This window comes from Cnephaeus nilssonii (genome assembly GCF_951640355.1).
Source record: "Cnephaeus nilssonii genome assembly, chromosome: 10".
In the NCBI taxonomy this organism is placed as follows: domain Eukaryota; kingdom Metazoa; phylum Chordata; class Mammalia; order Chiroptera; family Vespertilionidae; genus Cnephaeus; species Cnephaeus nilssonii.
This window is the reverse complement of record NC_137081.1, coordinates 36329918-36355908: the sequence shown is the minus strand read 5'-3', so window position 1 is coordinate 36355908 and position 25991 is coordinate 36329918. Positions and strand designations below refer to the sequence as shown.

General features: G+C 43.6%; 1 protein-coding gene across 3 annotated transcripts in view; it reads right to left on the bottom strand.

The window, feature by feature from the left end:
• Positions 1–25948, bottom strand: part of SEPTIN2 (septin 2) — a 33787-nt gene extending 7839 nt beyond the window's left edge. For 2 of the 3 annotated variants that reach the window (XR_013814113.1, XM_079782876.1), the window contains exons 1-9: positions 25764–25948; positions 25212–25302; positions 21634–21663; positions 17531–17651; positions 9170–9256; positions 8288–8411; positions 5256–5508; positions 597–698; positions 98–243 (exon numbers count right to left, since the gene is read on the bottom strand). Coding sequence is in view for 2 of the 3 variants with exons in the window: in XM_079782876.1 (XP_079639002.1) it covers positions 98–243; positions 597–698; positions 5256–5508; positions 8288–8411; positions 9170–9256; positions 17531–17651; positions 21634–21663; positions 25212–25302; positions 25764–25933 (1124 nt within the window). In the remaining variant the exon portion in view is untranslated. The remainder of the gene's footprint in view (positions 1–97; positions 244–596; positions 699–5255; positions 5509–8287; positions 8412–9169; positions 9257–17530; positions 17652–21633; positions 21664–25211; positions 25303–25763) is intronic. The other variant, XM_079782877.1, reaches the window with a different exon arrangement.
• Between the last annotated feature and the right edge of the window lie 43 nt (positions 25949–25991).

The window sequence follows — 25991 nt, the reverse complement described above, 5'->3', positions numbered from 1 at the left end:
ATGCTGCGGCAGGCCCACTGCAGGCACAATGAAGTCCCATGCACATCCCACACTCTTTGTGCTGGGCTCTGCCAACTGTAGTGCATGACTGTCTTACATGAGCATTGTCCTCAGCTTCAGAAAGTCATTGTGTTCTGGGTTCTCCACCTCCACGACACCCCACGGATAGAGGCGGCCTCGGACCTTCTTGCCTTTGGCTTCTATCAGCTGGTTGGATCCAACCACAGAGAACGGGATACTGGCCTAGAAAGAGACACACCGGGTTGATAGGCTCCACACAGGGACTGCCACATTCACCGCAAACACGGGAGCATCAACACAGAGGAGGCACTTGGCTGCTACCACAGGATTACTTGGAAAGCTTATGGTGCACACTTTACTTGGAAGTGGCAGGCATCTTCCACACAGGACGAACTGCACGAACAAATTAAACCTGCAATTAAGATTCCTAAGGCTTACAGTGACAGTTAGGTCACAATACCCAGACAACTTCTCTAAGTCAAGCTCCAGAATCTGGTTCTCCGCCAACTCTTCCCATTTTGAATGTGGACAGCAGGAAACAGGAGTTAGTAACGCTGTGCACCTGGAATTCTTACCTTGAGAAGTCTGGTCTGCTCTTTAAAATCTTCATCTTCATCTGATTCTGCATCAGGTAAGTGATAGATTTTGATGTTATGTTCTTCAATTTCATCCAGAATCTGAAAGAATGACAAAATCAGAAGCAATTTTAACAAACCGCACAAATTTCAGTCAAGCCTAACTCATCGTATTGGAAAATACATCAGAATTACCCAAACTTCAATAAAAAAAATCAAATGGATTACAATTATTTTCAAAGATTTCATGAACTGCTAAAACGGTATTTGGAGGGACCTCTGTCCATATTAACACAATATACCACCAATGTCCATGTACAACCTCCCCCTACCCCCTACAGTGGCCAGAACAACAAGTGCCTCAGGAGAGACACAGACAGATGCTGCCAGTAGAGAAGAGCCACAGATGTTGCCTAAAGGGTTCCTGAAGAACACACAGGAGTCTCATAAAAAGGGGGAGAGGCACCTGGGGAAAATCTGTCAAAATCACGAGGGGAGAACATAGGAAGTCCGTTTTGGTAATCACAAGAAATTTAGGATGGCAGAACACAGGACATGGAATTGGGTAAGTCAGAAGAACCAAGGGGTGACCAAGGGGCGAATCCCTAGAATGCCAGGCCAGGGTCTGAGATCTGGGATCCAGACTTTTACTCAATAGGCAAAAAGTGGCCTCCAGTGAAACTTCACACTCTACACTGTCAACCAGGGAGCAGACCACTAAGAGGGGAGGGAAAACAAGGCTGGAGTTGGGGTAAGCAGTCATTCATCAGTCCATATGCTGGGCACTCCATCAGGTACGAGGAAGGCTGGAGCTCTGCTTACTCTCACACCAAGACTTGGGCATTGTAGACGGAAAAAAGGGTTCTATGGAAAGTAAGCTCACAGGGTGATCTAGTCATAAATTCCTAACTGGGCAAGTAATGGTGGATAGTCACACCCCAGGCATACAACTTCCTTAGTAAAAGGTTTATCTTCAATTTAAGCTAGCTCTGTCCATTGTCCCTAGGTGAACACACCTTTGAAATATCCCCCCCTACAGACCTGTCCTTCTAAAGTATGTCCTGTAATCTGATCACTGCCTTGCTCTTGCCTACCCTAATGTAATCTTGTGTTCCCTCCTTAATTCCAAATACACAAGAGAAGCTGCAAAACTGTTATTTTCTGGAGCATTTGAGAATTTGCTCCCTGCCATGTCAGTTTGGCTAAAGGAAAATAAACTCATAAAAATTCTCTACAGTTTGGATGTTTCTTATGTCCGACAGCCCAAGGGAAGAGAGAACATAAGCCAAGCCAGCAGGAATCACCCACCTCAAACCCGGCTCCCAGATTTGTTCTTCCTTTTTTTTGTTAATCCTCACCCGAGGATATTTTTTCCATTGATTTTTAGAGACAGTGGAAGGGAGGGAGGGAAAGAGAGAGAAAAACAGCAATGTGAGAGAGACAAATCTATTGGTTGCCTCCCATAGGCACCCAGACAGGTGGGATTTGTTCTTCTTAATGTAGACCTTCCATTGAACACACTGTTTGCAGCTGGACAGGTGAGGCCCAAGTTAAAGGGATTAAGGAGAGGGTAGATGGACACCAGGGCATAAAACAAAGGAGGGTGGGAGAAGTTTGAGAGGTTCCTTTAGATCTGGGAGGAGTAAAGAAACCAGACAAAGAGAAGGGGTTAAAAAGGACCAAGATAAAAGAGATTAGTGTACCAAGTATTTCAATTTATTTCAGAATTTGAAATCAAGCCCTAAGTGTTTTGAGTATAAAATGAGATGGGCATTAAGCATGCTACCCTGGGTACCTCTTTCCCCTACCTCTCTGAAATGGACTGTTAACACCCTATAGAATATGAAGTTTCCTTAAATGGAAATTGCTAAAATACTGACGATAACATATAAAAATGCCTAAGTTTTCAGGGGCTCCTCCAAGGGTCTGAATATTTCCTAAAATATTGGCAGCCACCTGAAACAGTAAAGTATACAGTTGAGAAATATGAGTACATACAATTTAGAAACTCTGCTATGGAAAAGATACCCAGAAAAAATGTGAACACATAAAACTCAGACTCTGATGTAATAGTCTAAAAACAAGAGTATCGGTAACTCAATGAAAAGAGAAGCAAGTCTCTAAAACCTAAGAGAATGCCAAGGGCATTGAGCACCAGCAACCGCAGGAAACACATGACAAAAGCTGGTGACACATCAGGAGTGTCAGGGAGAGAAGAGCGTGCTTGAATGCTGCTTTGGGAACAAGCTTATTTTGAGGGAAATTTAGCCATCTTTCAAGTATTTAAATATGCATCAATTTCCTTTTCAAGAATTTGTCTGACTTTACAACTGTGAGATGACAAGATGTGGACCACTGTTCAACACATAAACATATCTGAGTGTCTAACACGTGCCAAGTCCTGTTCCAAACTTTTGGAATACACAAGCAAGCAAAGATCCCAATGTCAGGGACTGGGGGGTGGGTGGGAAGACCCAGAAACACACTAAAGAACACTATGCATGCCTTAAGATAAGTGTGAGAGGTGTGCTTTCTGCATAGGTTGGGAGGTCTTAGAAAGTCAAGTGGCAGAATCATAGGTATGACATAATCCTATTCTGTAAAAACAAAAACATAAAGAGACCATGTTCTAGAAGGATAGATACCTGTTAACAGTGGTTATTTTTGAGGGTGATTAAAAGAACTCTTATTTGTAGAATATAGCATATGAGCTTGGACTTCTCAATAATCATACAAACAGGTATGTAATTTAAAATAGGTAACTGAAGCTTTATGGGAGAACAGAGACCACAGCCAGCTCAGGAGCTGGAGGACCGCTATGCAACCTCCACAGCTACTAGGTGTACCGGTTAATAATTCAAATTTTGTAATCAAAGAAAAGATGATAATTTCAAGAGAAACATCAAAAGTGCTTTATTCAAAGTAATGTCCATGCCGAAACCGGTTTGGCTCAGTGGATAGAGCGTCGGTCTGTGGACTGGAAGGTCCCAGGTTCAATTCTGGTCAAGGGCATGTACATTGGTTGCGGGCACATCCCCCGGTGGGGATGTGCAGGAGGCAGCTAGTCGATGTCTCTCTCTCATCGATGTTTCTAGCTCTCTATCCCTCTCCCTTCCTCTCTGTGAAAAATCAATAAAAAATATATTTTAAAAACAAAAAAAAAACAAAGTAATGTCCACCGCTAGCTACACATTTCCCACATCTTTCAGGTAATTTGTGGATACCATCCCAATAGAAATTTTCTTGTTTTGAGGAAAACCATTCAGAGACCCAATTTTCCACTTCTTCGTACGTTTTGAAGTGCTGTTCAGAAAGTGTGTGTGCTATCGATCGGAACAAGTGGTAATCTGAAGGAGCAAGGTCTGGTGAATATGGTGGGTGGGTTAAGACTTCCCAGGCAAGATCTTTTAATGTGTCTTTAGCTGGTTTTAAAGTGTGTGATGGTGCATTATCATGATGCAAAATTACTTTGCCGTGTCTTCTGGCCCATTCTGGTTGTTTTACGATCAAAGCATGGTTCAAATTGATTACTTGTTGTCGGTAGCGATCAGTATTAACGGTTTCACCTGGTTTTAGAAGCTCATAATACACCACACCTTCCTGATCCCACCAAACACAGAGCACTGTCTTCTTTCCAAAGCGATTTGGCCTTGCAGTCGATGTTGATGATTGACCTGGATCAACCCATGATTTTGTGCATGTGGGATTCTCAAAATAAATCCACTTTTCATTGCCAGTCACAATGCGATGCAAAAAAGACTTTCTTTCGTGCCGTTGAAGCAACATTTTACTGATGACTTTTCGGTTTCCCATTTGTCTTTTGTTCAGTTAATGTGGCACCCATTTTCCTTCCTTTAAAATCTTTCCCATTGCTTGTAAACTATCGGAAATTGTTTGCTGAGCAACGTTTAATCTTTCTGCAAGTTGTTTTTGAGTTTGACACACATCTTCATCCAATAATGCTTGTAATTGTTGGTCTTCAAACTTTTTCGATTGACCTGGACGTTCTTTGTCTTTCACATAGAAATCATCACTTTTAAAGTGTTTAAACCAGCATTCACAAGTATCTTGAGATGGAGCGTGTTCACCATAAGCTTCCCGAAGTATAGGATAACTTTCAGCAGCACTTTTCTTCAAAATAAAGTAATGAATTAAAACTTCCCGCAAATGCTCTTTTTTTGGCACGAAATTCGACATTTTTAAGTGTAAAAATACCTATGATGTTAACACCTTCAGAAAATTTGACATATGAAGTTCTGAAGCTTGTTATCAATATAGCAAAATAGTATACATATCAAATCGCATATATATCAACATATGTGTAACTCCATCCATTGAAAAAAATCTGATTAACTGGTACACCTAGTAAATGCAAGCCTCTCAGCCTTCTGACACCAGACTATCATCATAAGTACACGTTCCCAGAAAAATGTGGGGGTTAGAGTGTTTAGATGGAACAGAGAGCATCAGGGAGATCCTCCAACCCCAATTCACATTGTTACTGTCCATGAAACGTGGCTGAACATTAGCCATCTTCCTGGCACTGAGGAGAAGTTCACCTAAGGTGAATTATAAGAAACAGTAGTAATTCGATACCTTTGTGAAGGAAAAATACTAAAAAATTAGAAGTATTAGGTGCTGGTTAAAACAGTCACTCACCCTTTTCTTCAAACGCTCCCGTTCCTTTAGAGTGAGGGTATCAGCTTTCGCAATGACAGGCACAATATTGACCTTGTTGTGTATCGCCTTCATAAACGCGACATCTAAGGGCTTAAGTCCGTGTCCAAAGGGCGAGATGAAATAGAAGCAGCAGTGTACCCTGTTGTCCACGATGTGCCGTCGGTTGAGGCCACTCTCGTCATGTAGGTACCGTTCGAACTGCTCGTCGATGTAGGAAATGATGGTCTTGAAGCTGAGACACACACACAATGAGGATCAAGGGTACAAAAGGCAGGCAGGCAGGCCCTAACTTCAGAAACAAAGCAAGTTTTCCTGTCCCCTGTGCCCTACCTACCAAATATAACTGTAACTCATCTGTAAGATGGAAATGGAAACTGACTCCTCCATTTGGCAAGATGGATATATCTGGAAATTGCCAAGTGCTAAAGGCCGGGGGTCAAAAGTCAGAATGGGAGAGGTCACAAGAGCCTGTAATGACTGAGTGAAGAGCCTGGGCTGCCAATGCTTTTAAGGGGTCTGGTGGCAGCAGCAGACCACGGCAAGAGCAGGCAGTGGAGATGTGGAGACAGTAAGCAGTGCAGACACAATGCCAAGGCTGACCTGCAGGAGGGGCAGTTCCCAATGAAGGGGAGAGGCCTCCCCGTCCTCCCTTTTCTACCTAGTGCTAGGCATTGATGCTTTATGCTCCTGGGAAGGACCAGGGACCTCCCTACATGAAACAGGATTCTCAGCAGGATCCTGGGAAGGCTGCTCTCATTTTCTACTTGTGCATTTCCCAATTGGTGCAAATGCCAGTGAGCAGCCATTTCCAGGCATTTGAGTGACTGTGAGAGTTCCAGAGGAACACTGGACCCTAACATCGTGTCCACTGGTTACAGCTCCAATCAGGACAGAGGGTTGATTCTATAATCTCAGATCTCACTAGAATGTTCTTAAGAGGAAAAAACACTCATTCTTTGTGAAATTCCTTATTTAAAATGTCCTACTTAATGTGCCTTAAACTGTCCTATTCATTCCCTGGCCAGTGTTTCTCAGTGGTTAAGAGTGTCAGGCATGCCAAAACCGGTTTGGCTCAGTGGATAGAGCGTCGGTCTGCGGACTGAAGAGTCCCAGGTTCGATTCCGGGCAAGGGCATGTACATTGGTTGTGGGCACATCCCCGGTGGGGGTGTGCAGGAGGTAGCTGGTCGATGTTTCTCTCTCATCGATGTTTCTAGCTCTCTATCCCTCTCCCTTCCTCTCTGTAAAAAATCAGTAAAATATTTAAAAAAAAGAAGAAAAAAAAAGAGTGTCAGGCACGCACCAAAGGGTCAAGGGTTTTTTTCCCAGTCAAGGGCATGTACCTGGGTTGCAGCTTTGATGGAGGCCCCCAGTGAATATGTCTCTTTCACACACTGATTTCCCTCCCTGCCTCCCTCCCTAAAAATCAATGGAAAAAATGTCCTCAGGTGAGGATTAACCAAAAAATAAAAATAAAAATTGTCCCATTATTTTATCTTATCCAGTTACTCCACACCCAATAATCACTCAGCACTATACATTTAAAAATAGCAAAACAAACGAAAGTGGAGAAGTAACCACTGACACCACAGAAATACAAAGGATTATAAGAAAATACTATAAATAAGCTGGACAAAGTGGATGAAATAGACAAATTCCTAGAAAAATACAATCTCCTAAAACTGAATCAGGAGGAATCAGAAAACCTATATAGGCCAACAACAACAAAAAATTCCCAGCAAACAAACGCCCAGGTCCGGATGGCTTCACAGGGGAGTTTTACCAAACATTCAAAGAAGAACTAACACCTATACTCCTCAAACTATTTCAGAAAATCCAAGAGGAAGGAACACTTCCAAACTCTTTTTATGAGGCCAGCATTATCATAATTCCAAAACCAGATAAAGATAATATAAAGAAAGAGAATTACAGGCCACTATCCCTGGTGAACATAGATGCTAAAATCCTCAACAAAATATTAGCAAATCGAAATATATTAAAAAGATCATACACCATGACCAAGTGGGATTTATTCCAGAGATGCAAGGCTGGTACAATATTCGCAAATCAATAAATGTGATACATCACATAAACAAATTTAAAGACAAAAATCACAGCAAACGAAAAGAGAGCCCACTGCATGGAAGAACATATTTGGCAATGATACATCTGATAAAGGGTTAATATCCAAAATATATAAGGAACCTACACAACTTACAAAAGGAAGACAAACGATCCAATTAAAAAATGGGCAAAGGACCTAAATAGATACTTCTCCAAAGAGGACATACAGATGGCCAAGAGACATATGAAAAATTAAATATGGATCTGCCATTTGACCCAGTGATCCCACTTCTAGGCATATATCCTAAGAAACCCGAAACACCAATCAGAAAGAATGTATGCACCCCTATGTTCATAGCAGCACAATTTACAATAGCTAAGATCTGGAAACAGCCCAAGTGCTCATCAGTAGATGAGTGGATAAAAAAGCTGTGGTACATTTATACCATGGAATACTATGCAGCAGTAAAAACAAAGAATCTCTTATCCTTTGAGAAAGCATGGAGGGACCTGGAGAGTATCATGCTAAGTGAATAAGTCAGAGAAAGACAAGTATCACATGATCACACTCATATGTGAATCTAAGTAACAAAATAAACCGATGAACGGAGTGGATCCAGAGACATGGAAGCATGGAACAGAGTATGGAATCTCAGAGGAAGGTGGGAGAGGGTGGGTGGGTGGGAGGTAATAAACCAAAGACCTTGTGTGCATATATGCATAACCCATGGACACAGACAATAGAGTGCTGAAGGCTTGGGGGCGGGGGAGGTAGCCAGTCCCCTCCCTGCTTCCTGTTTTAGAGGGGGTCAATGGAGGAAAAAAGGGACACATGTAATACATTCAACAATAAAGAATTATTTTTAAAAATAAAATATAGCAAAACAGGTGTGAATACATGTACAGCCCTCAACACTTCCAGTTTGCCCATCCCTGTGGGGTGCGTACCAATCCCTGCAGTTGATGGCATCACCATAGCCGGGTGTGTCCACCACTGTTAGGCGCAGCTTGACACCTCGCTCTTCAATCTCAACAGTCGAAGCCTCAATTTGGACTGTTCTTTCAATTTTCTCTAGAAAAGAAACAAACTTAGTAAGAGAATGTGCCTTAACATTGAGCCAGTTTGCAAAGAAAAGAAATTATCTATTAGTTACCTATTATCAAATGACCTGAAAGCCACAACCTCTCTTTGAGGAAGGTTTTCAGAAGGTAATATGAGGATTGTGTAAAAATGATTCCAGTGTAAGCAATGGAAGTGTTGAAGCTAAGGTTAAAGGGCTGCCCGGGAAGGTAAAAATGCCAATATTGAAATTTTTAATTTCTTTTCCTGGGACAAAGAAAACAATTTATGAATTCCTTTAAAACGGAATTCAGTGACAGGGCTGTATGTCTCCATTGTAGTAGCTCAGGTCCTAGGATATATCTGTGCTTAATCCATTCACTTAATCAGCGTTCACAGACACCAGTGTCCTGCACTGGGAACACCAGAACCCCCGACCCCCACAGTAGTCTACTAGTTACACAGCTTTTTCCATGAGAGGTAACACTGTCACTTGATCCTCCCATCATACAGAGAACATAGGCAAGAACTATTTATGACACTTTATAGACAACAAACTTGGAGAGGATGGATCCATGGATATGCTGTCAGTCTACAACCTGAATCCAAGGACACAGGTGCAGCACACTCTTTCCTACCTAAATGACATTTTCCTTGTGTTTACAGCCAAACAAAAGCAAAAACGCAAGGCTCAGGCATCAAATATTAATTACGCCCTCTTAAACAACTTTCATGGCAAATTACACTTAGGAGTGTATGAATTTTTGTACCTGCAGCTCCAGGTATGATTCTTTCTGGGTAAAGATCCGTCAAGAACAGGCTGTTTATAAGAGTCGATTTTCCTAGTCCCGATTCACCTTTAAACAAAAAGGAGGACATCATCATATTATCAGGATGACCATCTGAGAGTTTATGCTAGGCCTGGCACTGGGCTAAAAAACATCTTTTTCTGGACTCCGTAAGACAACTATGAATTTGGTACAACTCTCCCAATTTACTGATGGGGAGATGGATGCTCACAGGTCAGACACCCACCCAGAGCAGGGCCTCGATTTGAATCCAGTGTGTGGGGCTTCAGAATTCATACATTATAAGATCAGAAATGTGATCTCACCTCTTAACAAATGTGTGGAATGAACTCTAGAGGGGGGGTCTTTATATTTTAATAGAATGCAAAGTAGGTTTTCATGAGTTTCTGGATTGAGTTTGCCAATTGTTTAATGTGTCACCTTTTCAGAAAACTGAACTTATCTCCTCATCAATGCCTACAGTACTCTCCTCCTAAGCTCTTGGTACGGGACAGAAACAGAGACCCCTGTGTACTTTGACTTGCTGCAATCCCTCCACTCCCCCCCCGCAAGGAGGGAGCCAGTCCCCGCCCTGCTTCCTGTTTTAAACACCTCCATATCCCCAAACTGGCAATTGCCTATGTCAAGGTAACTTCGCCACACACACTGTTGAATGTAATATGACCAAGATGGGCAATATGTATTCATTCTAGCACTTAAGGAGTTAAGAATCCCTCTTCAATTACATATTCTAAATGTTTTAAATTTAACTTCAAAGATATGCAAAATACCAAACATTAAATCTTATATTTGAAGGAAGCATGAACAGATTCCATCACTTCATGATTAGGTTATCATCTACAGCTTAATTTTGTACGGAGAAGTACTTCTGAACTCGGTGCCTGTCTCTCAGGCATCAGGGTTTGAACCTCCCCCTGCTAAGTCCCATAGGACATGTGGAAGGAGCACATGTTTTAAAAATCATTGTTGTTGAGAAAATCAAGAACACAAGAGTGAAGGTGAAATGTGCAAAGATAGAAATTAGGACTGAACTTCAATTAGACTTTAATTTTCACAGATGAAAAGGAACATCAAAAGGAAAAAACTGGAATTACATGTTGAACATGTCCCAATATAGGAGCATAAAAAATGTGACTAAACGCATACTATCCCATCAAGTTATCCTTTTAATAAACTTTCCAGCAATCCCCTATATCTTCACCATGCTCGAAGGGGGTCTGATCAATATCCTTTCTGAGTCCCTAGCACAGGTCTGGGTGCTGGGACACAACAGAAAACAGGGCAAACAAGCCCCTGCTTCGTGGAGCTTTGCGATCCAGGGGGCAGATGACAAAGTTATTCTCTATCACCAGATGACTTGCGACAGCTGAAAGGGGCTATCATGCAGAAGACATCTGAGCACAAGTGTTGGAGCAGAAGCAGCCTCTTTTAAAAAGCAGTACTAAAATCCTGGTGGCTGATTCTAAACCTTAATTTTAAGGGCATAAGTGATTATTTTACTTAGGATAGCTTTAGGGTAACATCTGCAAATAATCTGCTAACTCAGAACATGATGGTGTCCTTGAGCTAAATTCTGAGAGTGCCCAGCTCTGCTCTGCTCCACTGCCATTGATCTCTTTCCTGCAGTGGGTAGTTTCTCCCTTTAAATGGGGGAAACACACACAAGAGATCTGGACCAGTGTAAATGTATCACCATCCAAAAATTTTACATAAAACATACTGGGTCCACAATCTTAATTAAATTAACCTGTAAAAGTAGTGACAACAAAGACTGGTTGGAATGGTGGTATTTAGTTTACAAAATGGCTCGTTTGCACCTTTTAGAATATGCAGCATCAGACACAAGGTGGCGCCACAACATGAGAGAAAAGTGGCACATGCTTTTTACAATTCCAGAGATCCCATCAGGCAAACTGTCAGAGGCTTCAGATTTTAATCTGAGGTTTTTGGTTTTTTAATCCTCACCTAAGAATGTTTTTATTAATTTTAGAGAGAGGAAAGGGGGGGGGGATAAAGAAACTGATCAGTTGTCTCCTGTACATGCCCTGGCCAAGGATCAAACCTGCAACCTTCTGGAGTATAGGATGATGCACCAACCAACTGTGAGCCACCCTGCCAGGGTTGAGGTTTTATTTTTTAAACTCAGGCTAAAAAAAAAGCAAAAACCCAAAAACAAAAAACTTAGGCCAAGCCAGGAATGGTAGGAAATAACATTTTTTTTAAAAAAAATTATATCTTTTTATTGATTTCAGAGAGGAAGGGAGAGGGAGAGAGAGAGAGAAACATCTATGATGAGAGAGAATCATTGATTGGCTGCCTCCTGCACACCCCCTACTGGGGATCGAGCCCGCAGCCTGGGCATATGCCCTTGGCCAGAATTGAACCTGGGACCCTTCAGTCCGCAGGCCAAGGCTCTATCCACTGAGCCAAACTGGCTAGGGCAGGAAATAACATTCTTAACCTAGGGAAGTTTTTATTCACATTTACTTTTGACTTTAACCAACATAAGACACTGCTTCCTCAGTGTGTAACAAGGGCCTTTCCCGAAGGCCTCTCAAGGGCAGCATTCTAAGTGGCTAGGTTTTCTGCCCCTTCAAACAACTGTCACATGCAGAAATCCTGAACCTACAATTAGGTTAGCATATTTTTGCTTAAGCCAGATTTCATTTTCTCAGTGCTCACTCCAACACTCTTGTGAATTTGGTCACACTAAGCATACTATTGACTTTCTATAAGGTAACATATTTGGCAATAGCCTTTATAATTTTAATCTTGCTTTTCTTATAAATTGAGCCACCATCCCACAAAATTGTGGAAGGCTAACAACTTGATATAAGTTATCACCAGCAGTCACCACTTAAGGAGACTCTTCAGCAGCATGGTCATCATGTTCTCTCATGGATGATCTTGATATCTATAAACAACTTGTGAGTTCAAATTCCTTGCAGATTGCTGCCCAAACATTTGTGTCTTTCATTTCCATATGCGCTGTCATTTTGTGAAGTTTCGAATTTCTTTAGAAATCTGCCATAATTTAAAAAAACTACACCTTTCCTCTCCAATAGTCTCTGACTTACAAATTGGGTGTACTGGGATTTTCCTGATACACCATTGTCTTGGGCTGCTAATAGTTAACATTTAAAAATTTGTGATTAACCTTCTAGATGTTTTTCACTACCCATCTCACCCTTAATGGCCCAACTTCACTGATTATGTATGTATCACTTACAGATACATCAATTAAACATACAATGAGCACTTACTCAAACTCCACTCAAGATAAACAATACCTTTATAACACTCAGGAGTTACTCGCCCGCCCCCCCCCCCCCCCATGCATACATCAATCTGCTTTCTGTAACTACTCATTGGTTTCAATTATTCTAGAACTTCACATACTCAGGCTCATTCACACCTTATATATCTGGCTGCTTTTGCTCAGCATAATTAGCTTGGAGATTATTCTGTGCTGTTGACCTATCAGCAGTCTGAATCTGTTTCCTGAGCAATGTTCCACCCTCTGGGTCCATAATTTGTTGACCTACCCTCCTGCTGCTGTCCTTCTTTATTCTTTGCCATGTGCACTGACATATAATTATTAACATGGTTGTGTTCAAGTGTCATTTTGCCACATTTTTTCTATTTGTATCACCTATTCTTTTTTTGTTGTTAATCCTTACCTGAAGGTATTTTTTCCATTGACTGTTTTTAGAGAGTGGAAGGGAGGGAAGAAGGGAGGAGAAAGAGAAACATCTATGTAAGAGAGATACATCAATTAGTTGCCTCCCACACTTGCCCCAACCAGGGCCAGGGGTGGAACCTGCAACCCAGGTTCATGACCTTGATTGAGAATGGAACCCGCAATCCTTTGGTGTGCAGGCTGATGCTCTGACCAGTGTGTTCACCTATTATTTTTTCTTCTTTCTTTTGGATTGAGCACTTTTTTTTAAAAACTGATTTCACAGAGGAAGGGAGCGAGATAGATAGAAACATCAATGATGAGAGAGAATCATTGATTGGCTGCCTCCTGCACGCCCCCTACTGGGGATTGAGCCCACAACCCAGGCATATGCCCTTGACTGGAATTGAACCTGCGATCCTTCAGTCTGCAGGCCGACGCTCTATCCACTGAGCCATGCTGGCTAGGGTGGATTGAGCACTTTTTAATACTGTATTTTATTGAAGCTATTAACTTTTAGCCAAATCTTTTTCTTTGGCCACTCTGCAGTTTGCAAAAATGCACTTTAACTTTGGTCTTCCTTTAAGGAGTATGCTGTCACTTCACATATATTATGAGACATTTACCCCAGCACCTGTCTAGTCACCCTCCTGTCTTTGCACTATCCATATCCCTATTATTTCCATGTGGTATACAATATCTTTGTTTTAAAGTCAGTTATCTTTAAAACAGGTCTTTTATACTTACAACACATTCGCCATTTCCAGTGCTCCCCCTGTCAACCTACAGAACCTCATTTAAAGTTTCTATGGTGCAAGGTCTGATAGTCATCAAGTCTCTCAGCTTATTTATCTGAAAATGTCTCTTTCATCTTTTTTATTGCTTTCATTTTAAAGGTTATTTTAGGTGAACACTTCTAGGCTGGCCGTTTTGCTCCTTTAGTATTTTAAGCTGTTTGGCCACATGGCTTACGTTATTCCTGAGAAGTCGGTTATCTTCTTACCTCTGATCCTCTGTATGCAACATTTTCCTTTTCCCCCCCTGGCTACTTTTAAGATGATTTCCCGCCCTGGCTGGATTTGCTCAGTGGTTAGAGCGTCAGCCTGCGGACTGGAGTTGTGGGTTCGATTCCTAGTCAAGGGCACGCACATACCTTGGTTGCAGGTTCTCCAGCCCCAGAAGGGGCATGTGCGGGAGGCAGCCAATTGATGTATCTCTCTCAAGGTGATGTTTCTCTCTCTCTCTAGAAATCAATGGAAAAATACCCTTGTGTGAAGATAAAAAAGAAAAACAAAACAAAACATGTTTTCCTGTTTTTGAGGGGTCTTCACCTGTCTGCTGTTCTTGGTATTTATTCTGCACAGTGTTGATTTTAGTATGGATGCTCTTGACTGCCCTATTAAAAACATTTAAAAATATATATATATTTTTTTATTGATTTCAGAGAGTGAGGGGAAGAGAGAAAAATACAAACATCAATGATGAGAGGGAATCATTAATCAAGCCTGCAATCCAGGCATGTGCAGTGACTGGCAATTGAAACGTGACTCCTGGTTCATAGGACAATGCTCAACCACTGAGCCATGACAGCTGGGCTCGACTGCCCTTTTTTTATTATGTAGTCTATGATTTACTGTTGGCCCATCAGAAATTTTTCATCTGAGATATTGCAGGTTTTTTTACTCTAGAAGTTCCATTTGGTTAATTTTTGTTTTCTTTTGTTTACCTGATTACATTCATGTTTTCCTTCGAGTACTGGAGCATATTTAAAATACTTTAGTTCTGTCCTGGCTAGTTTGGCTCAGTGGATAAGAGTGTTGGCCTGTGGACTGAAGGGTCCTGGGTTCGATTCTGGCCAAGTGCACATGCCTGGGTTGTGAGCTGGATCCCCAATGGGGGGCGTGTAGGAGGCAGTCGATCAATGATTCTCTATCATCATTGATGTTTCTGTCTCTCCCTTCCTCTCTGAAATCAATAAAAATATATTAAAAAATAAAAATGAATACAAACACTTAAGTTCTTGTCTGCCCACTCTAGCATCTCTGTCATTTCCCGATCTATTTCTCTTGCCTGATTTCTCTCATTATGTGCCACATTTTCTTGCTTCTTTGCATATCCAATAATTTTCTAGTGGATGCTAGATATTGTGAAATTTACACTGAAATGACTGAATTTTGATGTCCTTCTGTAATGAGTGAGTCTTATCCCAGAAAGTAGTTAATTGGTTCTTTCAAGTCTTGTTTAAAAGCTTTGTTAGGGAGTGTTTAAAACAGCTTTTCTGTCTGGTTTAATCCAACTCCCAAGTACTTTCTAGAATTTCTACAAATGCCCTAGATGTTTAGTGATGTCCCCTCTGGTTGGCTGAAATTCCAATGTCTCCCGACCCCATCTCGGCTTTCCAACTCCATGCGGTCTCCAGTTCAGCTCACTCCCTTTGTGGTTACATTTTGCCCAGCCTTGTGGAATTTCAGTGTCAGCCAATGTCCAAGGGTACCCCAAGAAGATTTCTGGAAGCCGGGCTGTCTTTGGAACTCTGCTGTGTTAACTCAGGATTCAAGTACTCAGGTTCACTTAATGGTGATCAGTCCTTCAGCTCTGAGACTCTTGTGCTCTGACCAACTTAGCCCTCCCCAGGTACATGGCAGAAAGCTGGAATGACTTTACACTTTATGTAATTTGTTTTCCTTCTCTCAAAGACTGAAGTCCTACACTGCCTGTTGCAGAATGTCTTAGAGAAGCTGTATTTTGACCAGCCTTTGGTTATTCATGCCATGGCTAGTCTGGTAGCAGTTATTTCAGGGAGCAGCAAACGATGAACCTCAGTGCAAATCTAGCCCGCTACTTGTAAGTAAAGCTTCACTGGAACACAGCAGAATTGAATGGCTCCACCAAAAACTGTATGGTTCACAAAGCCTTAAATATTCACTATCTGGCCCTGTGAATTATTTTATCATGGCCAGAAACAAAAAAAGTTATTGGCTGTTTTAGATGCTTTAAAATGAAGCAACTATGTGACAGATTACACTGAATTTCTCTCTTCTACCAGGAGCTTGAATTTGCATTATCTTTATCATGTAATTGTGATCCTAAAACATGTCATCATTCCCTTCTCTGGACGAAGGGTTCCACAATTTCTCTCATTTCATTTATGAACTATACACCCTAAGAAACAATAATCTGTCCTACTCATTATCAAACTACCTCCTCATTTTGGGAGAATTTTATAGTTATCAAGAATGAAATGTGATATGGTAAACAGAATTAATAGTTCATCAGTAGATAGTTAAGCTTGTAATGGTCATGCTGAAACACAGTATATGCTATAACCCATGAAAAAATATATGTGATAACAGAAAGTAATTCCAGTAAGCATTCAATTTCAAAGGACTTTAATAATTTAAAAAATGTATCTAGTAAGATTTGTTACTTGTTTAAAATACATCCACCACAAAAATGTAAGCTTTCTTTTTGAGTATTAAAGAAACACACTTCTAATTAAATATGTGTATTTGTTATCTATTAATATGTAAAACTCTTAGGCCTAAACCAATAATTAACATTTATTATTATTTCATGGAGTTTTTGGTTAGGAATTCTATGGAGGGAGGCAGGGGGTGTCTCTCATGCAGAAACAGTGAATATCAGCCAGGATGGCTGTAACCACAGGCTGAATTGGAGCTAGAGATATTTCTAAGATAGGTCACTACATGGCTACTGGCAGGTCTCAATTCCTTGCCTTGTGGGACTTCGCTATAAGGTTGCTTGAGTGTCTTCCTAATATGATGGCTGGCTGCCCTCAGAGTGAGCCAAGAGAAGGAAAGGTACAAGCACAATGTCTTTTGTGACCCAGTCTCGAAGTAACACACTTTCCTTTCTGCAATGTCCTACTGGCTACAAAGGTAAGCCCTATTCAGTATGGGAAGGGACTAGAGAGCTACATGAATACCAGGAGGCAAGGATCACTGAGCAACATTTTGGAGGATGGCTGCCACAATGAGTAAAAACTATCACTACATCTAAAGAAATGACAGAAAAGTTGTAATTTTACTCTGAAGCAAAATTTTCTAAAAAATTCTCGTCCCTCCCCGCCTCTGCCAAATTCCCAAGTTATTTGATTCTGCCAACAAAGAAATTTTTTCTTTATAGGTCATGCTATTATTACACTCCACAGGTTGGGAAGGCACATAGCCACATCCTATATAATAAAACCCTATTATGCTAAGTGTCCAGTCGGCCGTTCAACCAATCAAAGAGTAATATGCTAATGATATGCTAAGGTCACTCAACCACTTGCTACGACGTGCACTGAACACCAGGGGACAATGCTCCGACTGGTAGGTTAGCCTGCTGCTAGGGTCCGGCTGATAGGGACTGAGCGAGACAGGCCAGACACGCCCTGGAGCCCTCCCGCGCTTCCTCCCTGGCTGGCCAACAGCCCGCGTCCCTCCCCGGCCCCGATCGTGCACCGGTGGGGTCCCTCACCTGGCCTGCACCATCTCGCAATCTGGGACCCCTCGGGTGATGTTGGAGAGCCAGTTTCGGCCCGATCCTGCAGGCTAGGCCGAGGGACCCCACTGGTGCACGAATTCGTGCACTGGGCCTCTAGTAATTAATAAGCTCGAAAATAAAAGCTAATTTCTTACCGACCACCATTAGTGTGAACTCAAAACCTTTTTTCACTGATTTTCGGTGAACTTGATTAGGAAGATTTGCAAATCCAACATAGCCAGGAGTTTCTGGATTTATAAACTGAGTTGGTTGTTGCTAAAATAAAATTTTACAGAAAAAAGAAAAGGGAGAGAAAATATCTTATCAATTGCTTATAAGACATAATGATACTGTGACAAACCTAAGTATCATTAGTTCTCATGAGTTAATATATATACAGTACATAAATAACACTGCCAAAAAGTTACTTTTATCAGAAAATTAATGGTATTCACTTAAGAACATTTATTAAAAAGAAGAAAAACCAATCCAGTATTATTCCGTACCTATATATTGACCTAAAATTACAGTTCTGTTAAGCAATTAAGCAACACATAAAAGAAAAATGTATCAAGTGTGATGCATTTGTGAAAAGTATCCAGGAAAAAGTCTTCTCCCTTGCTATATTCCTAGCTCTTTGGAACAAGCCTCACCAAGGGTGAGGCAGGCAACTTGGGGGTAGGATTTTGAGTATCTACCTTCAAAGACCAAGACAGAGAAGACTGAGAATGAGAGACATAGCTGACAATGCTAAGTGTCAATATTCCCTGACAGATGGACAACTGATGAGAAATGACAGATGGACATGGAAAGAAGTAAGTAAAGCTGTAGAACTGGGCAGTGGCACACTATAAATGGGAAATCAAGATACATCAATTACTTTCTAAATGTATATTCACATGTGTACACGACTAGTAAGAATATTGATAAGAAGCTATCGGTTATTTCTGGGTAAGAGAATTAATGGTTAACTTATACATTCGTCCATTCAACCAATCAAAGCGTAATATGCTAATGATATGCTAAGACCGCTCACTATGAGGTGCACTGACCACCAGGGGCCAGTCGACCAGTCGCTATGACGTGCACTGAACACCAGGGGGCAGATGCTCTAGCTCCAACCAGTAGGTTAGCTGGGGTCTGGCCGATCGGGACTGAGTGAGACGGGACGGACATGCCCTGGAGCCCTCCTGCGCTCCCTCCCCAGCTGGCCAACCTCCCATGCCCCTCCCCGGCCCTGGTGCACCAGTGGGGTCCCTCAGCCTGGCCGGTGCCCTCTCGCAATCCGGGACCCCTCAGGGGATGTCAGAGAGCCGAGTTTGGCCCGATCCCACAGGCCAGGCTGAGGGACCCCACTGGTGCACGAATTCGTGCACCGGGCCTCTAGTATATCTCTATATATATAAAACCCTAATATGCAAATAGACCAAACCACAGAACAATAAAATAACTGGTCGCTATGATGTGTGTTGACCACTAGAAACATGGCGGCTGGCGGTGGCAGTGGGATGGTGGAGCAGGTGAGTGGGGGCGCTAGACCAAGGCAGGGCGCCGGTCACTGTCATCAGGGCGAGCCCGTGGTGGTTACTAAAAATTCTTTGCTCCCGTGTGCCATGGTCCCGCCTGGCACTTGCACCCACTGCTGGCGCCTGGCACCAGCCCCAATCGCTGGGCGCTGTCAGCAGGTGCAAGTGGCGACTGCCGACCCCGACTGCCCCTCAGGGCTTCTCTGCCTCCCCCTGTTCCTGAGGGGCAATCAGGGCCAGCAGCTGCCTCTTGCACCCGCTGCTGGCGACAGCCCCGCTTGCACCTGCTGCTGGTTGAGTATGAACCCATGAACCAGGAGGTGCCCAGGATGTGGGCTCACCCACTGCTGGCCCCACTCGCACCCGCTGCCGGCACCTGGTGTGCGTCCTGATCGCTTGGTGCTGTGAGCAGGTGCGAGTGGCAGCTGCCAGCCCCGATCGTGCCTGAGGGGCAATCGGGGCAACAGCCGCCGCTCGCACCTCCTGCTGGTGCTGGCCCCAATTGCTCTGTGCTGTCAGGGGTATGAGCGGGGCTGGTGCCGTCAGTGCATGGGAGCGGCGGTGGAGGGAGTGGGACTGCCAGCAGACAGGGGACCAGGGGCCACCGCGGGAGGGGCCGGGTTGGGGTACAGAGGATGGGCCAAGACCCGCCCCTGTGCCCACTGCAGCCTTGTGTCCTACAGTTCCTTTCAAGGTGCACGAATTAATGCACTGGGCCCCTAGTCCCATCTAATAAAAGAGTAATATACAAATTAACCATCACTCAGCTACACCCACAAGCCACGCCCACCAGCCAATCAGGAATGAGTATGCAAATTAACCCAACTAAGATGGCTGCGGCCACGGAGCGAGCAGGAGGCTTGGGTTTCCCCGGCAATGGAGGAAGCCAAGCTTTCTGCACACCCTGGCGGGCCCAGGCCTCTACTCAAGGCTACAAAGTTTCAATTATAGAAGATAAATAAATCCCAACAAAAATGGCTGCGGCCCAAGGAGTAAGCAGGAGGCTTGGCTCAGCTCAAGGCTACAAAGTTTCAATTATAGAAGATAAATAAATCCCAAATACCAGGGCCTCTGTTTGCGTCGCTGGGGGGCTTGGCCAGCCTGCAAACCACCATAGGCCCCTCGCTCAGGCCGCCCCATGCCCCAAGGGAACCCCCACCCTGATCCGGGACACGCTTCAGGGCAAACCAGCTGGCCCCGACCCGTGCACCAGGCCTCTATCCTATCTAATCGAAGAGTAATATGCAAATTGACCATCACTCCAACACACAAGATGGCTGCCCCCATGTGGACACAAGATGGCCACAATAAGATGGCCAGCAGGGGAGGGCAGTTGGGAGGGACCAGGCCTGCAAGGGAGGGCAGTTGGGGGCGACCGGGCCTGCAGGGAAGGGCAGTTGGGGGGGACCCAGGCCTGCAGGGGAGAGCAGTTGTGGGGGACCAGACCTGCAGGGGAGGGCAGTTAGGGGTGACCAGGCCTGCAGGGGAGGGCAGTTAGGGGCAAACACGCTGGCAGGGGAGCAGTTAGGCATCAATCAGGCTGGCAGGGGAGTGGTTAGGGGGTGATCAGGCTGGCAGGCAGAAGCGGTTAGGGGCAATCAGGAAGGCAGGCAGGCGAGCAGTTGGGAGCCAGCAGTCCTGAATTGTGAGAGGGATCCCAGATTGGAGAGGGTGCAGGCTGTACTGAGGGGCACCCCCCTCCAATGCATGAATTTTGTGCACCGGGCCTCTAGTAGATATATAAAAGGCGAATATGCAAAGTGTTCCCTCGGGAGTTCACTGGGATAATGGGTATTCGATCACTCGCTATGATGTGTGCTGACCACCAGGGGGTGGTGCGAAACATGGCGAGGGACCAGTGGCAGGGCACCAAGGGAGTGAGGGAAGGAGGGGGTGGGGAGGCGGGGAACCTGATTGGCCCTGATCACCGGCCAGGCCTAGGGACCCTACCCATGCACGTATTTCGTGCACAGGGCCTCTAGTACTTGTATAAAAAACAAAAACTAGCATGATGCTTATGTATCAGATACTAATACCCAAAAATTCAAAAATGAAAGGCAAAAAGAAAGAATATAATCTAGTAATTTTAACCACAAATTCTGCTTTCCTCCACATGTCTTTTAGAACTAATTTATTCCAGGGCTCTGGGCTAATCTGCAAAAGATAATATAAGCCAATTTATAAAGTTGAAGAGCCCCATCAATTTTATCATGTTAAATTATTAGAATTTTAAATTATTATTTGATTAGTCTGATGGGAATGACCTATGAAGGCTAAATGAGTTGTTCCTGATGTATTTAGAAACAAGAAATTGGAAATCTGAGAGAAAAAAAGCTCAAAGCTTTTTAGGGCAATTAAATTAGAACTTTATCTTAATGAACCAAATAGACCAGCTATATTAAAAATAATGAATCAGCTATACCATAGTTAGATCAGTTATATTAAACATAATGCCCGGTTGGTGTGGCTTAGTGGTTGAGTATGAACCCATGAACCAGGAGGTGCCCAGGTTTCGGGCTCAATCCACAGTAGGGAGTGTGCAGGAGGCAGCTGATTAATGATTCTCTCTAATCACTGATGTTTTTTCTCTCTCCATCTCCCATTCTCTCTGAAATCAATGAAAACATACTAAAACAAAAATAATAACGAATCATAAATTTTGACTATAAACAGTTTGAGAACATAAAGCCATTTCTGCTCACACTGTAGATACAGGAAGTATAAGTTCTTACCTTAGACATCTTCAGTGAAGTTCCGTCAATCTGTAAAAACACACAGCATATATCCATAATGCATACACGTATTTAACTTAGCATGAACTGACATGAAAAACACACATAAGGCATAAATAGCTTGTTCACTCAGCTTCTCAATTAAACAAAATACTTCCCCAGAAATGATAAAATTATTTCATTATAAAGACAAATTAGATATGAATTAGTTCATGAAAGCAACCATACATATCTATGCATACATATTTATATCATTCCATATTTTCAAGAATATTGACTTTCTTTAATAATGAGAATATGTTAGGTACTGCAATCACAGGTTATACCAGGGGAAGACAAGGTTCCATGACCTCTGGAACTGGGTCTTCTCCTCTCTTTGAACCTTTTCAACAAGAAAAGGGTGCCTGGCTCAGCTGGTTGAGCACTGGCCTGTGCACCGAAAGGTTGCCAGTTCAATTCCTGGTCAGGGCACATGCACAGGAGGCAACAGATTGATGTTTCTCTCTCTCTCTCTCTAACCATGTCCTCAGGGGAGGATTAAAAAAAGAAAGAGGTGTTTGAAGAGCACTGTGCTACCTAGCTGTCAAAGATTCCTAGAGCGCCTGAGAATTAGATTTTGGCACTGGGGCATACAGAGCAATATGAACTACATTTATAAGCAAAGGAAAAAGGACTTAAGGCACTTGAGTGTTTGAGAAATGTGACAGTTTTAGAGTTATCTGGAATTTTAATGCAAATTTTAGAAGCCTTGAAACTTTGAGGAATGTGTGGGATCTGTTGGCTGACCGTTGGTCACAAAGTCAAGAGATCTGAATGCAGTCACATTTTGTTCTCTCTGAAGCTTAGAAACTTTATTAGAAAGCATCTTTCGATTTTCTGCCCCCCCTCCCCCCAAATCTTTTCATGAATACTGCACACTCTTAAGTTTCCCTTCCAAATGGAAATGTTTCCAACCACCTCTGACGAAATGAGGCCCCTGCACCCCAGTGTATGGTTTGGTTAACCAAGGTTAAGATAGGATTTCTAAGGAATTTGTTTCAAAGAACCAGCTTCTAGATTTTATTTAACCTTCTATTGTGATACTTTGTTCATCATTTCTTTCTTCTTCTTCTTTTTTTTAAAGAGAAACATAAATGTGAGAGTGAAATATCCATCTGCTGCCTCCTGCACACCCCTTACTGAGGATCGAGCTTGCAACCCAAGCCATGTGCCCTGACTGGGAATCAAACTGGAAATCTTTTGGTGCACAAAATGGCACCCTACTAACTGACCTACATTGGCCAGGGCCATTTTATTTAAATTTATTGATTTTAGAGAGCGGGAGAGAAAAAGACAATGATTTGTTGTTCCACTTATTTATGCATTCACTGGTTGTTTCTTGTATGTGCCCGGAAATCTTGTTGTATCCGGACAATGCTCTAACCCAGTGGTCGGCAAACTCATTAGTCAACAAAGCCAAATATCAACAGTACAACGATTGAAATTTCTTTTGAGAGCCAAATTTTTTAAACTTAAACTATATAGGTAGGTACATTGTTATTAACTTAATTAGGGTACTCCTAAGCTGGCCTTTGCTAAAAACGTCCTCGATCTGATGGAGGCATGTGGCTCGGGAGCCGCGGTTTGCCGACCACTGCTCTAACCAATTGAGCCACCTGGCCAGGGTTCCACCTCCCCAGTTTTAACGGAGCATAATTTATAAACAGCTACCGTAAAAACCTCTTTTCAAAGTTGCTTAAATTTTCTTCACAGCAGTTACGTAATTTTTAAAAATTTCAATTGTTTTAAAAAATATTCTTTTTAATTTGTAGAGAGAGGAAGGGAGAGGGAAAGAAACATCGATGAGAAACATCATCAATCAGTTGCCTCCTGCACACCCCCTACTGGGGACAGAGCCCCAAACCAAGGCATGTGCCCTAACCAGGAATTGACCCATTGACCTCTTAGTTCATGGGTCCAGGCTCAACTACTGACTCACACCAGTTGAGCACAAATTGCTTTTCTTTATGCACTTCGTTTTCAGTGAGAAAGTCTTGATCTAGCAACACAATGCCAAGCACTGTAATTTAATCTTGGGTGCAGACCAATTGGATTCCCCAAACCTCAGAAATGTGGTCAAATGAAAATTTTATTCTTTTAGATTGTGCTCATTCTAGTGTTTTAGATGCAAGATCTTGTTTAAAAGTTTTTTCTCCTTGACCCATGGCTTTCTTCTTCCACAAAGCAATACTCCCATGCCAATTCACATTTTCCAAAACAAAAGATGAATAACGATGGATAAAACTGGGTTCTTGACAATATAAACATATTCTGCTGGTGGCATTTATATTAATGGACTACCCATAACTACCATTTATCGGCATGTTACTCTTGTATTTTATATATATTATCCCGAGTCCACAAAATGACCCTGCAGTGTAGGACCTAGAAGTTTCATAATCCCTTATCTAAAGCCCTTGGAATGTTCTGGCATTCAGATTATTTGAATCTAAAGAAGGTACATGTACAGTATACCCCATAACACCCTCAATGGTATCTTGGGCAGCAGTCCACATCCAAATGTATTTTATGTAGTGACATGTATGACAATTAGCAAAAAGTGGGATAAATATGGACTATATATGGATTCAACCCAATTTTGCTGCCAAATGAGTTTTGGTGTCCTCTGGAAAAAGAACAAAAACTTCCTTTTTTAGCAGTTTGTCTTTGGTGTTGGATATAAAAAGGGACGTGAATCACATTTATGAATGATAGAGGTTCCACTCATCCCCTGCTCATTTTAGGTCACCCTGCTAATGGAAAAGCCCTTGTTCTTTATCCTGGGCTGCTGTGCAGGGTGAGAGATCAAGATGGACAGTGGAAAGAAATATCAGGATATCCTTTCTAGCCGAGATCACTGCCAAGATTCGACAGAGCAGCACACAGTGAGTTAGGAAGTTGGGTGGGGCAAAGAAAGCCTGTGTCGGAACTACCAAAAATGGACACCGTGAACCTCCAACTACAAACACCAGGAAGCAGCTTTCATGGCCCCTTACACCATTATGTATCTCTCCTCATGACAGTAAGTCTGTTTTGGAACATACTTATTTTGAGGTATTATAACAGTAAGTCGTTCAATAAATATTTGGGAACTTACTATGTGAGGGTCACTGTGCTAGGCAATGGGTAAGGTGACTAAGTTCACACATCCCCTGCCCCTCACAGGACAACTACCATACAGTATGACAAAGGCTAACATCAGGCCAACATCTATGCCAGCTGTAGGAAGTCTAATCTGGACCAAGTCCTGAATAGCAGAGCTGGGACTAGGCAAGCAAAAGGCAGAAAAGATGGGGAGGTAGCTGGGTTCCAGACAAAAGAAAGGGTTTGAGCCAAAGCCAAAAGACAGACCACAGCAGTTTGAGCAGTTCAGTGTGGTTGGGTCACGTGTCTATGGGGGAGGGCAGACAAGGTAAGGGTGGTACTGGTAAAAAATTAGGCGGAAAAGTAAATGGTGGCCAGGTCTTGTGGGTCCTGTGGACCACGTGAGAGTTGGGGCTTAACAGAAAGCAAGGGTAGCCGCAGATCGGCCTCCTCACCTCAGGCCTTCGGGAGAATGGTGGGGCCTCTCCCCTGCAGCCAGACAGCCAAGGAGGCAAGGACTTCTGGAGGCTTCCCTTCCGCCAGGGGCTAGCGGGAGAAAATGGCCCACGTTCAAGCGACAAAAGCACTCTCCCTCCCGGACCACGACCGCCAACTGCGCATCCGGCACCCCAGGCCAACTACTGAAACCGTGGCACAGAATTATCACACAGAGTGAGCGAGGAGTCACTTGGGTTCTCCCGGGACACACCCCGTCGTTTCCGCCAGAGACAGGGCTCCCGGGGGGCGGGGCCCGGGGAGGGCCCGGAAGGCTGGGGAGAGGGGAGAGGAGGGCCCGGGAAAGGACGGGGGAGGATAGAGAACCTGGGAGGGCGGGGAGGACCAAGGACCGCAGGCTGACAGCCCCTCCCCCACACTGCGCGGTCACCACCGCCAGTGAGGCCCCGGGACGGCTAACCGGCATCCAGAGCGGGCCCCCTACCCCTTCTGTGCCGGCCCACGGCTCGCATCCCGGCCGCAGCGGCGGGGACCCACGGCGAGACACTCACCGCGGAGGAGCCGAAGAAGAGCCGACCGACCGCGCCGCGTACCCACCCAGCGCCTGCCGTCTGCTCCTGCCCCGCCCCGCGGGCAGGCGGACTGCGTCATCACGTCGCCCCGCCCCTTTGCCAACGCATTCCTCTCCTCTGCGCGACCTGTCCTGCCTCCCCTCCCCCATGCGCCGGTTTCTGAGTGCGCAGGCGCAAGCTCGTCCGCGTTTTCCGCCTCTGCGCAGG